Source organism: Glandiceps talaboti, chromosome 16 (assembly GCF_964340395.1).
Source record: "Glandiceps talaboti chromosome 16, keGlaTala1.1, whole genome shotgun sequence".
NCBI classification, from domain to species: Eukaryota; Metazoa; Hemichordata; class Enteropneusta; family Spengelidae; genus Glandiceps; species Glandiceps talaboti.
Genome location: NC_135564.1, coordinates 19,619,819 through 19,632,820, shown reverse-complemented (window position 1 = coordinate 19,632,820; position 13,002 = coordinate 19,619,819). Strand labels below are relative to the sequence as shown.

The window sequence follows — 13,002 nt, the reverse complement described above, 5'->3', positions numbered from 1 at the left end:
TTTCTCAAGCCACTGATACATCTTAGTTACAATGAACAGGCCTCGTAAGCCCATTTTTCATGATTTGAAAGAAATGTACTGTGTAACTTCAGGTATAGGGTTGTTGTATCCTCAGACTTTCATCTGGGTGGTCTCATAGAAGAGTTCCTAGTGGTGAGAGTCTGGGTAACTGAGACTAGTGGGAGCCGTGCCAACAACTGTATTGGATAGTCTATCAAATGATTCTACAATTCAACTTAATACGGATGGCATAAAACATTTATTACATAAAGTTTACATAAAATATAATATTTCATTTGCAATGTAAACACAGTAAATGATATATTCATCTGTACTGACAACACATGTTCACAATAAATAAGTTTTAAATCTACACATTATGCATATGTAATGACCTCATTTGAAAGAACATTTCTAGATAAAATCTTTGTCTTTTCAAAATTTAAAATAACTGTCTTTGGCATACCCTGCTTTGGTAATATATTTGATCATATCTTTATCAAAGGACTTTGTGCCACAAATAAGAATCATTGTGTTGTCTTTAATAGGGCTGGTCTCCTTGACCACCATAGCTTCATCAAGCCTCCCATAATGCACTTGTTCTCCATAGCAATGACCTTTGACATCAGTGTCCTGGCTAATTACATAGAGAACAGTAAAGTTCCAGTAGGCAGTGAATTCATCAAGTGTTGATTTCATGAGTAAGTCTTGGTAGGTGCGACAAGTGTAAACCAAACGTACAAAGGTGTTTTCGTTTTCATTTAGGAGAATTTCCCGGATAACTTGTACCATGGGTGCCACTCCAGTTCCAGCAGCTAACATGATTACATGGTTATACTGTGAGAAATGAATACATGTAATTAGCATTTCAAATTGACAGAACTATTCAGTTTTGCCACAAAATAGTAATGATGTCCAAATATCACCACAATTTATCAAAGTCAGCTATCAATTTATTGTTTGGTCAAAGTACAAATGTAACTCATTGTACACATCTCTTTAGTGTATATTTACTATGCTTTGTTCTTTCATATCACATTTCCTGATATCATAATTACATATTTTTATTTATTAATCATACTAAACTATAATAATAGTCTAAATATGACAATGTCCTACTCCTGAATCACTGACCAATAATTATCACCATAACCACTCTGTGGTCGACCAAAGTGAAACCATCATAGGGTTCCAGTGATTGGAAAGTACACACATTTCTATTATCTTACTATCAATATTAAAAGGACACATCATAGATTTGCCTCTCTTGAGGGCGCCATCACATCTTGGCAGACAACAGTAGGAAGTCCTCCAAGACACTCTCTGGACAGATGTCATTGTTCTGATTGTTTTTAAACCAATTAGACTGAACCCTACAATTGACTTCATGTCATCTTTTAAGTCAAGTGACAGTAAAGTGGACATATGGATGACAAATGGGTATTTAGTTTGGATTTTTTAATTGATAAAACATCTCTATGTTTACCTACTTGAACAAACAAATTGAAACAGCATGTACCAAATCTGCCTACTTGAACAAACAAAATGAAACAGCATGTACCAAATCTGTGTCTGTAACTCAACACATTACAAAAAAGCTAAAAAGTGTGTTATTGTAATAAGAAATATTTAAACCATTTTTTTAATGTTTTGGAATTTGTTGAGCTACAAAAAGGATTTAGTATATGTTGTTTCACATTGTTTGTTTTTTCCAGTAGGAAAACATATTAAAGTTATTTTATGAATTAAAACCCCAAAATAAATACCATTTTTAATCCATATCACCACTTTACACAAGAGAGAATGATTCACCTTATTTGGTTTATATGTAAACTTTCCAAAAGGACCTCTCCATTCTATCATATCACCTTTTTTCCATGTCTTCACATACTGACTCATCTTACCAGTTTCATAAATCTGAAAATACAATACAGATTATCACAATGTTTCAATCCAGTAAAATTTGACAGACTAGTTCATTTCAAACTATTAGTACGGCCTTCACCAGATCTGTGATCACATGACTAAAATATATAGGCAGTCACACACTTGTCTTTTTGTATGTGGTGCAATACATTATGTAATATTTGATTTCCTCTGTAATATGGTGATATGATTTTTAAAATTTTAAAGATTATTTCTAATGTCGTTAAAATATTATATGAAATAAAAAAATATACAGAAAATATGAAGGGGTGAAAAGGTTCTAAGGTTATTTATGAACTTTTGAAACATAAAATTCTAGAAACGCATATTCATCAAAATATATTCATTTTGTCTCGAATTGAGACAACCTGCAGTACATGCATATTCAATCACCCGCTCTATATTACTTGTACTTGACTCTCATGAAAAAAGGCTTTTACCTATGAGGCTATCGAGTCTCAATAAAGTTTGGTATTATTATTACTGTGGAGCAGAAAAGTATTGAGGCCATGCTGATTACAATCAGTGCACTGCATTTCTTTATGCCTTCTGTATAAAATGTAATCTTGGAAAACAAATCAGAGAGAGAATCCTGGAAACCAAATCACATAGAGAACGCTTCACTTCCTTAGAACTATACAGACACCTAATAACCAAATACTGTATTTCTTTTCAAGTACTCTGACAGGATAATCAATTTCAGGCCAATCTTAAAGTCATTTATTTCATTTTCATTCCCTATGACTCACCTTAATCAGCACATCAAAGTAACCTTTGACCTCTATAGGACTGATAGGTGTATACTGACGAGTAATAAATCTGTCATTCACTTTCCCTCTTAATATGATGTGTTGACCAACTCTTAGACCCAAGGATTTATCGTCTGGTAATTTGAACCGATAGATGTAGGAGTCACGTGATACTTTGGTGATTGTCTTGATCTCAAAGCTCCTGTACTGTGAAGAATTCAGCACAGGTTCTTTATCCTGGAGAGGAATGTGTTGGTAGAAGATTAGAAAACGCGTGAAGCACCACAATAAAATGTTAGTAGTGGCAAAGTTAATTGTGACATCATATATCTGAAATGCATAAAATCATTCTTTCTCAAAGAGTCAAGTCACAATGCTATTTCTCTAACAGTCCACTTTCTACTTCTCTTTATCATGAGCAAGACTGATCTTTATATGTTTCCATTTTCACTCATGTCAGGAAACACAGAAACGTCATTTCAACCAGCATGCATTGCAAAGCCTCACTAAAATATAGCTGTAAAATTGAGAGAGACTTGTTGAAGAGATTGAGGTGAGACATCATGGGAAGGAAACAAACATAGGAGCTTCATAACCTCTTCACCCAATGCTTAATTTCAAACAATACTGAAGCAATTATTTCAAGAGGATTTAAGTTTGATAAGGTCTATTTGACAGAGGTTGCATCATGCAGTATTGGTGAATATGACATCCCTGAGTCCCCTTTGCATAAAATACTGCTAAGATGCAATCAGCCTCATCTCTCTTTCATAGACATGCCAATTTTGAAGCTGAATTTTCATTATCTAATTTTTTTTTATATCACGCACAAGCCGAGATGAACATAAAATGTGGAACATACTCTGGTTGTTCTACATCATGACAATGTGCGTCTACATCAGTGGTTCTGTTGTGTTCAAAATATGAGTCAAAATGTTCACATTGCCATTACTTTCCCTGATTTTTCTTCAATATTACTGGCACTGGTATAATGAATGTTTTTCCCCAATATTTTTCTTCATTCTGCCGGAAAATATTCTGCCGGAAAATTTTACATGTCACTACACATTGCTTAGGTCACTCATATTTTCCTTGGTTGATGAATGAAGACAAATATTGGAGAATAACATCTACAGTCACTGTCTTAGGTGAGAAGATAACTTTCAATGGGATTCATGTCATACCTCATCAGAATCACAGTCATCCTGTTTTCTTAAATGTGGAGGTCCTTTCTTCTTCTCTCTTTCCCACTGTTTCAAGTCTTCCTCATAGATATCAAACACACAGGGCTGACAACCTGTTCCACAACAGTCACTAGGTAGAGGTTCTGTTGGTTTCTCTGGCAACCAACTCAAATCTTCATCACTTTTGTCTCCCATTGGGCATCATAAAATCATCATAACATTCAAATGAATGAATGTTATGATGGCTGGATTGGTTTCAAATTACAAAGCAAAATTAGAGACTTTTTTTACATGTAATGATTTTTTTTTTAAAGTTTAAGAATAGATATAGAATCATTTTAAAGAAATAGCCATTGATATCATTAAACATTTATAATCTTAATTTTAAAATTACTTCCGATAATACTGACTAAGTACAGATATCTAAGTATACAACACTAAGTACTAAATCTTATTTGGTTTAAAAGTTAATAAAGTGGATTACTTGGCATTGATTGACGTGATATTACGAGAATATAGTATCTTCTGGCACTTGAGAGAATATTACAAAAATATGTAATACTGGAAGATAGTGAATGGAAATAACTGAAGTCAACAGTTTAAATGTTTATGAGAGTCTAGAAGTGGTAAGCGAAAATAGGTGTTTACAAGTGGTAAGTGAAAATAGGTGTTTACAAGTGGTAAGTGAAAATAGGTGTTTACAAGTGGTAAGTGAAAATAGGTGTTTACAAGTGGTAAGTGAAAATAGGTGTTTACAAGTGGTAAGTGAAAATAGGTGTTTACAAGTGGTAAGTGAAAATAGAAACATCTTGAAAGAGTCTCTGAATATGAATGTTATAAGTTACAAAGAATAGTAAGTACGTGTATTGAAATATATATCAAAAGCTTCCTGGAATGATTTGAAAGTTTGTAATTTTGAAAGTTACAATGACTGAATACCTGATGTGTGACATAAAAATGTGAAATCTTATATTTGTAGATTAAATACAAAATAGAAACCACAGAATGAGATTCTATGTATGAAGTTGACAATGACAGAAATTGGTCGAAAAAGTGACAAATTAATACTGGTGTCAAATAACATAACTTGTGGAATGCAGTTCTGAAAATTTCAAGTCAGAAAAATAGAGATATGATATGTTGTTGTTCCTGAGTGTTGAGTTTTATTTTTGTGTGCTGGCATTGTTGTTGATGTTGTTATTGATGTTGTTGTTGTTGGTGTGTTGAGGACTGGTTGGTACTGATCTGGGTCGACAGTTCTCCAGTGACAATCCTAGCATTAAACATGTCCATAATGACATGCCTTCCTGGATTACCTGCTTGTTGTTTGACTGCTGTTCTTCTTCCCCACTGGCACTGTCAACTTCATCGATTTTTCTCTTTTTACCTTTAGATGCAAAATATAATAAAACACAAATATGTTAAAATAGTTTCATTCACTGTAGAATTCTCAACAAAACTTAATTTCATCATTCAACAGATCTAAAGCAATAACAAATATCAAACTGATAGGAAGAACACAGAACAGAAATGATGGAGCCACTCTACTAGATCAGTATCTATCATTGCTATGGGAAAAGACTTGCAACCGGTTCTAACTTTGACACCACCTTAGGCTTGAGGTCATGACCTTTTTTTTAAAGTCACAGCCTCATTCCCAGATGAAGATGGCTGTCAGTTATCTAAATGTTGGAAGACTCTAATATTTATTGCTCTGTTGATTGATAATATACAAAAGTAGATATCATCCATTAGGGTGACCACACTACATTGTATGGTTCTCATTGTAACAACTTAAAAATGATGGGTATGTTGGTCAATTAAAAATCAAATATCAAAGCGTAAGTATGTGCACATGTTTGTGATACTTTCATTTCATAATCATACTTTAATATTCTGAATAACTTAAAAATGACAATAAAGTCAGAAGGAAATTTTGAACATTTATTTTCTTCAAGTTTTTGAATTTCAGCAATAAATGATAATATTTGTTTGGATACATACTTGTGGAGTCATCATTGTGCAATCAATGACATTGTGATTTTTTTTCTTCTAATTCTGCCCACAGTCCCAGAGGGAAAATGTTCTGCCATAGAAACTCTGGTTTAAAGCTAGGATTGTTTTGATAATTTTGTCGTGTAATAAAAAGTTATAATAGTATTCATTTGTACATTGTACACGCCATGATAAACTTAGTCACTCCATTGCTGAATAATCTTGACAAGAGTCATCTCATCCAACCTGCCTTGTCAAACTAGTACTCATAGTACAGGAAAGTGACTAAGCTGTCAGAATAGGAAATGTACATTATCATTAATCAATCTAAAACATAAATTACTATATAGCTACAGATTGAGACTGTTCAAACACACACACACACACACACACACACACACACACAAACCTTTCTACACCTTTTCTCCTATCTTTCAGTCTCTGGGCATTAATATGGGACATACGTACGTTGGCACCAAATGACATGATGATATTAAAATTGATACTCGGAGTTGTATGTCCTCAAGACTTGATCTAACACAAATGTGCCATATCTGGCCTTTACAATACACAAACTATTTAAAAAATATTCTATCATTAAGATGATATACAATGTACGATAAAATCATTTACCTTTATGCATCGTTTGATGGCACAATATCGGAACAATGTTGAAAACACCTCCCACACCTATCTTGTCGCCATCTTGAATATAATGTATAGTTTTCAACCTGTGGTTCGTCTAGAATAGTTTACAGACTAATAAATCCCTTTTTGAAATATAATAGTTATGAAAAATACAAATTATAATCTACTTTTAAGATTAACTAATATTCAATTTATATTATAATGTATTTTATCAATTAAAGCCGATATATTAGAAAATTCATATTGAACTTATGTTCTGAAAATGCCAGAGTACTGATACAGACGACATTCTAACTACTCGAAGTAAATACTCCCTCAAGTAAATGTAAGTTCTCTTTTTGGTTTATGCAATGCAATCGTGTAGTAATGATTAATACCAAGCTGTGTCAGTTTTATTATAAAACTTCCATGCTCTAGACTTTTGTTATTTGACTAGTGGTATGAGAAATGTAATATCACTGTTAGTGTCCTGTGCCAAAGTCGCGTCGACGTCGACTGCTGTTTTATTAGTGTGTAAACAGTGTATCTTTTGATGCGATTGACAGTTGACTCGGAGGTGCATTTGTATGGGAATGGGGCTACATTACCCAGACCTTCGGACGTTTGCCAGTCAAACTGTTTCCTTAAACTTCACAATCTCCATTTGGAAACTCTTGGAGACAGATAATACGTCAATAGATAATTATTATATTATTATTAATATTAGATTTTTTCGCAATAATTCTCACCAGCTTTTGCAATGTGTTGTACATTTCCAAAATTTAGTTTTCTTTTCCATACTTTGGTGTATGTCATGGTTTTCGAAATATAGTCCATCAACGTGATGATATATTTCTTGTTGATGGATTAAAATAGTCCTCCAGCAGTTGTATTGTATTCACTTTATATATGTAAGTTAGTTTTGTATGTTGTTATACAAATTACAATAAACATTGATTGATTATAAAAATCAGAGTGAAAAAAATGCTAGTTTAATATAATACCCCAGCTAGCTTTTGTATAGGTGTTATGTATTGACACACAGACAACTATTCTTGTCTTTGATTGACAGCATGACTTCTGCTCTACACACTACACATTTAGAGGTAGATGTGACAACTTGATACATCAACTGTCTTGTTCTATTTTGACTCATTTGTGTCAGGTAATCAGATATTATTTCCCCAATGCTTTTCTTTATTCAGTCAAGGAAAATATTAGTGACCTAAGGGGCCTTGTTACTACAAGTTGCTGGACGAGTAGTAATCTGTAGGTCATGAGTAATTTCCAGCTAAATGAAGAAAAATATTGGGGAATAATATAATTATACCTCCCCGAGCATAATTTATGAGAAATGGGGTAAAATAATCATGATTTTGGACATTTTGACATATTTCAACCCTCTCTACAAACCGTAGAGGGGCTATGATTTCAAGCACCATAGAACCAATGACACAACACAGGTTATGGTGACATAAAATGACCAGGTATATATAATCCATATTTTATGTTCAAATACAATAACTTGTACATGGTATATGTGGTATTAAAGGTAGTGAGGGTTCCATGCCTTACTTTAACACTTTGATAGACTTGCTTCTGAACATTTTGTGGTGTCTGTATTTCTTATGTTTTGTTAGTACAGAACAATTAAATGTGTGAATTTTGTTGTTTTATTTTTCAGCAGTTATAGACAGTCTTTGTCACTTGAATATTAATCCTGGTAGTGTAACTAGACCAATGTAAGGAGAGAGAAGAGAGAGAAGAAAGTATAATTTATGTCAAACAATCTTTGGAAGAGTGTCCTATCCAAATGGAAAAGTTATCGTTACAGATTTGTTCCATGGATTGCATTAAATCTCAAAGACAGGTATTTGTATTGTAACACATTCATAATGCAGCAGAAGAAATGAAGCTGTTCAGAATCCACAGTCAGAATAGATACAATTGTTAATTGTGTCCGTCTCTTGCAGTCAAGGTCAACTGAACTCATGCATGGTATGCACAGCATGCCATCATGGTGTGATACAGGAACACACAATTTCATTCATGTTTGTCTTGTTTATCAAATCACCCTCTGCAAGAGATTAGCCAATTGTATCCATCTGACGTGATTCTGTACAGCATATTTTCTTTTGCTGTAATTTACTTTATCATGTCACATATATTTTGATATCAGTATTAATGATTAGGGTTTATGATATCATATGTGAATACAATCACTTCTCAACTTTGACCAAGTCAATCAAATAAGGGAAAGAAAATTGTGGAATGAAAAGTATTTCTCATATAAAAATTCTGCTGTGAAACACCTAATCTGTACATTTCAATTTTTTGTAACATTACTAACCTTATATGGTTTTAACAGATCAGTGAGGGCAGTGCCTACAGGTAGTCAAGACAATATCATCTCAGACCAAAATGTTGAAGGTACTCTACTAAGGTTATTCACAGCTCTACATGCAAACCCATCAGAAGATCCAGATAACCATGGTAACAGTTCATTGGCTGTGATGCAGAAAGTGTTAGGTTTCACTGTAGAAAAAGATGTCAGTCAAGTTGGTGGAACTGGTGTCTTTGTTACCAACGGGATTGTTCCTAAGGGAACAGTGGTTGCTATGTATCCAGGTATGTTGTTATATGAAATGTGTCTGTTCAGTGCATTTTCTGGTAAATCTGGCATAGTTTCCAGTATACTTTACTATAATTTGTGAACCTAGCTACAACGACTTCAAAACTAATATAGAATTTACCTACATGCTGCCTGTAACAAAAACACTGCTATGAAAGCATTTTAAAATTTCAAGAAATAAAAAATTACAAAATGTTGCCACATATTGCACTTTGATCCATTCAAATTCCAGCAAAATTCAATTCTGAAGCTAAAAGTAAAAGGTTTTAAAATAAGCTTATATCTGTATAAAACCATTTCTCATTCTTTCTCTTATACCCAATGTTCTCCCAGAAAAAGCTGTGTGAAATTTACATAACAAGAAAAGATTACTTCAATTGTTATATCATACATGAGCCATTTAGAACCAAAAATATGGAATATATACTGTGGTCATTCTACATCACGACAACGAATGTCTATGTCACAACAATGTGCGTCTACGTCACTGGTTCCGCTGTGTTCGAAATGTTCAAAATTACCATTACTTTCCTCGATTTTTCTTTGATATTACTGGCACTGGTATAATTATGTTATTCTCCAATATTTTTCTTCATTCAGCTGGAAAATACTTGTGACCTAAGGGTTGCCACTACAAGTTGATAGACAAGTAGTGACAAAAACTCCTTAGATCACTCATATTTTCCCTGGCTGAACGAAGATAAATATTGGGAAATAACATCTAAATATTATAAAATGATAGGTTGGAACATAAAGCATAAAGATGTGTGTCTTCTTATTACCTCTCACCTGATTAAAAAAGTCACCTGACTCAGGTCAAATGTTAGTCTTGCTGCTAGACGTTCGGGCTTTCTGTCGATGCTATAACTATAAGCGAACGAAGTTCGCATGTGAGGGCTTGCCCGAACAGTCTAGCGAATGTCATTTTCAGACCGGACATTCCATTGAGATTACGATAAGCGGTGGGTTGGGCCATATATGCATATATATACTTTAATATATTCAATCTCTGCATGCAGGTGTTGACAAACACATTTATGTCATTACTATGTCTTATCAGTTTATGGTAATTGTGTTTGATGAGTGTGTAGACGTTGTCATTCACACATTTTAGTTAACGCATTGGTGGTTATTTTTACAAGCCCCTCCTTAAGATGAATATGCATGAAAATTTAGCTATTGTCCTCTGTTTGTGCTTGTCGCTAATACTGTTCTCTGATTGGCAGTTATTTATATCCTGATGAAATTTGCTAGACCTCGGATGTTCCATCCTCGATAGCGTTGTTCGGCTGTGTGTCGTATTTTATCGGAAGAACATCCGAGGGCTAGCTGATAGACTAGTCAAATGTCAATTAATTGTTATGGATCAGTAATATGATAAGTTATAATAACATAAGCTTTGTCAGTCCATCCAAACTTAAACTGAGAACTGAAGTAGCCTCAGATAATTGTGGACTGACTGAATGTGACAAAAGTTAAACTTGTGAAGTCCAAAATTGATGCTATCATCCATTGTCATAGTCGTTATATAAATCATGCCAAGTAATTTTAGAGATGAAAGTCCATATTATGTTAAACATGATGATGCTTCACCCTGATTGGTCATTTCACCTGCCAGTGTCAATCATTCATCCAATTAGCATAGTTCCTGGTGATGAATTGGTGCTGGTAAAAGCAGAAGGACCCACCCATGATTGCTTGTGAAACATCACAAATAAAAAGATAATCAAATCATGACTTTACCAGTTTATACTCATGACTTTAATCTTTCAAGATGGCGGCTTAGAATTTGCTGCTAACTAGTTTTGTGTTAATTGTCTGTGGTTAACAAGAGAATTGTTCTTGTACATTGCACAGTTTCTAATTAGTTTACATGACAATTGTTCTTGTACATTGCACAGTTCATTATCTTTTTCTCAGGTGCTATATATTTGCCGTATGAACCCATTTTACTCCAGTCATTTGGTAATCCATTTATCTTCCGATGTATAGATGGTATATTGATTGATGGTAATGATAAAAGACTGTCTAAAGTAATGTACAGGTAAGGTAAACAGAGTTTTAAAAGGGTACAAGCTGAGTTTATGCGTATTTGGACGCAGTTTTTGCTGCATATTTAGAACCACCCATCATTATACATCACTGCCCTCTACGGCGAGTCTTATCAGCCATATTTGTTTTTCGTTGCGTCAGCCGGGTAAAGATGTTCTGGCTTGCGAGAATGCTAACCACCACTCAAAATTGACTGAACTCAAACTGGGTATTAAGATATAACACATAAATGATGTGATGACTTAATTTATCATATGTATCGAAAAATGTTCAGGAAATCCCTACTATGGAATTGACTGTTCTAACAATTGTAATGTTATAAAAGACGTGTTTGTGTTTGTGTTTGCTGTTCTCCACAGATGAACATATTATGGGTGGCTAATTTGCATATATTTGCTTAAATATGCAAAGCCATATATTATATGTCAGCTACTTAAATGATCCAGCACATTTTACTTTACTTGTACAATTGTAAAAGCAGGGCCTGGGCTACTATCCTGGGCTACTGTCCTGGGCTACTATCCTGGGCTACTATCCTGGGCTACTGTCCTGGGCTACTTGTAGTAAAGTGACTATTTCTACAAATACAGGGTGCTTTTCAAAATTCTTTCCACTGACATGACACATACAGTTCAATCTTTCTGCTTCCAACTCCAGCCCAGATCTTCAAGGCCTTAGTGAAATAACGATGTATTATTTATCTTTATTTATCAGACAATCCCATAATATCAGAAATCTCTTTTTACATCAGGTTTTCTTGTGAATACTTTACTTATAAATACACCATTTTTGGGTATCACTGGTTTTAAAAAATGTTTTGATAGTAAGACCACACTAAAAATCACTTCATTCATCTATAATTACAAGCAAGACTCAATAAATATTACACCTTTTTTTGTGAAGTACACAACTTATATGTATCTACTTTCTCTTTTTATTCCAGATCCTGTAGCAAGAGAGAAAGGTCAGGTCCCTATATGACCAGTGACACGTCTTGGCTGACACCAAACTTGTTGAATCCCATGGCATTGGGCCAGTATGTAAACAACCAGTCTAAAAGTAACTATCCTGCATTATTGTATTACTAATAGTTTGAAAGTTTACACAAATACAAAATAGACATCATTATGAGAATAATAGCAGAGCATTCTTTGTCAAAAAATCAGTGAAGACTGCGTTCTAATTTGCACAAAATAACAAAGAATTTTTATTTTTAGGCACATAATTAGTTAAAGTGGTCATATGGATGAGGATGGGGTACTTATTTTTGATTTTTAATTTATAAAACAATTTTACCATGGCTTCCTACTTGAAAACCAAATGTGAAAAACATATGCCAAGTCCTTGTTTGTAACTCAATAAATTGCAAAAGCATAACAAATGTGTAAAAATGTTTATTGTATGTACAATGGCAAACTTTTTACACATGTTTTAGCTTTCTCCAATATAGTGAGTAACAACACAGACTTAGTCAATATTGATTTTTTGAGTTGGAAGCCATGATAAAATTGTTGATAAATTACAAATCCAAAATAAATACCAAATCCTCATCCATATGGCCACTTTAAATTTTTCTGATAATGTGGTGACCCTATTTTTGTTATGTTTCTCATTATTTTTTCATGACACTATGGGTCGGTCGGTCGATTTAAAAAAAGTTAAAAAACAAAAAATCATCTGTCTTCATGTTTCTCTACCTCTCCTTTTTCTCCTCGATGTCTTCTTTTTATTGCATTCCTGGCAACAAGCCCTATCCCAGCTTCTCTACACAATCGGCATATTCTCAGCCCCACTACTTAAATAACTTCTGTCATGAAAAAGATTCTCTGTACATGAA

General features: G+C 33.7%; 2 protein-coding genes across 3 annotated transcripts in view; one reads left to right on the top strand and one right to left on the bottom strand.

Annotated features, from left to right (window-relative positions):
* Positions 1–257: 257 nt before the first annotated feature.
* On the bottom strand, positions 258–6,558 carry LOC144447575 (NADH-cytochrome b5 reductase-like). 2 transcript variants are annotated; one of them, XM_078137647.1, is made up of 6 exons: positions 6,488–6,558; positions 5,176–5,246; positions 3,860–4,104; positions 2,676–2,912; positions 1,813–1,917; positions 258–837 (listed from the first exon to the last, which is right to left on the bottom strand). In XM_078137647.1, the coding sequence occupies exons 3-6, from the start codon at positions 4,052–4,054 to the stop codon at positions 436–438; spliced, it is 939 nt and encodes a 312-aa protein (XP_077993773.1). In that variant the 5' UTR covers positions 4,055–4,104; positions 5,176–5,246; positions 6,488–6,558; the 3' UTR covers positions 258–435. The 2 variants fall into 2 exon arrangements, with proteins under 2 accessions (XP_077993773.1, XP_077993774.1); XM_078137648.1 differs by lacking the exon at positions 6,488–6,558 and adding an exon at positions 5,864–5,943.
* Positions 6,559–6,790: 232 nt separating this feature from the next.
* LOC144447604 (SET domain-containing protein 9-like) overlaps positions 6,791–13,002 on the top strand; it is an 11,601-nt gene continuing 5,389 nt past the window's right edge. Inside the window, exons 1-5 of the mRNA XM_078137682.1 lie at positions 6,791–6,827; positions 8,166–8,351; positions 8,850–9,109; positions 11,034–11,157; positions 12,109–12,224. Coding sequence (XP_077993808.1) covers positions 8,260–8,351; positions 8,850–9,109; positions 11,034–11,157; positions 12,109–12,224 — 592 coding nt within the window. The 5' untranslated portion in view covers positions 6,791–6,827; positions 8,166–8,259. The remainder of the gene's footprint in view (positions 6,828–8,165; positions 8,352–8,849; positions 9,110–11,033; positions 11,158–12,108; positions 12,225–13,002) is intronic.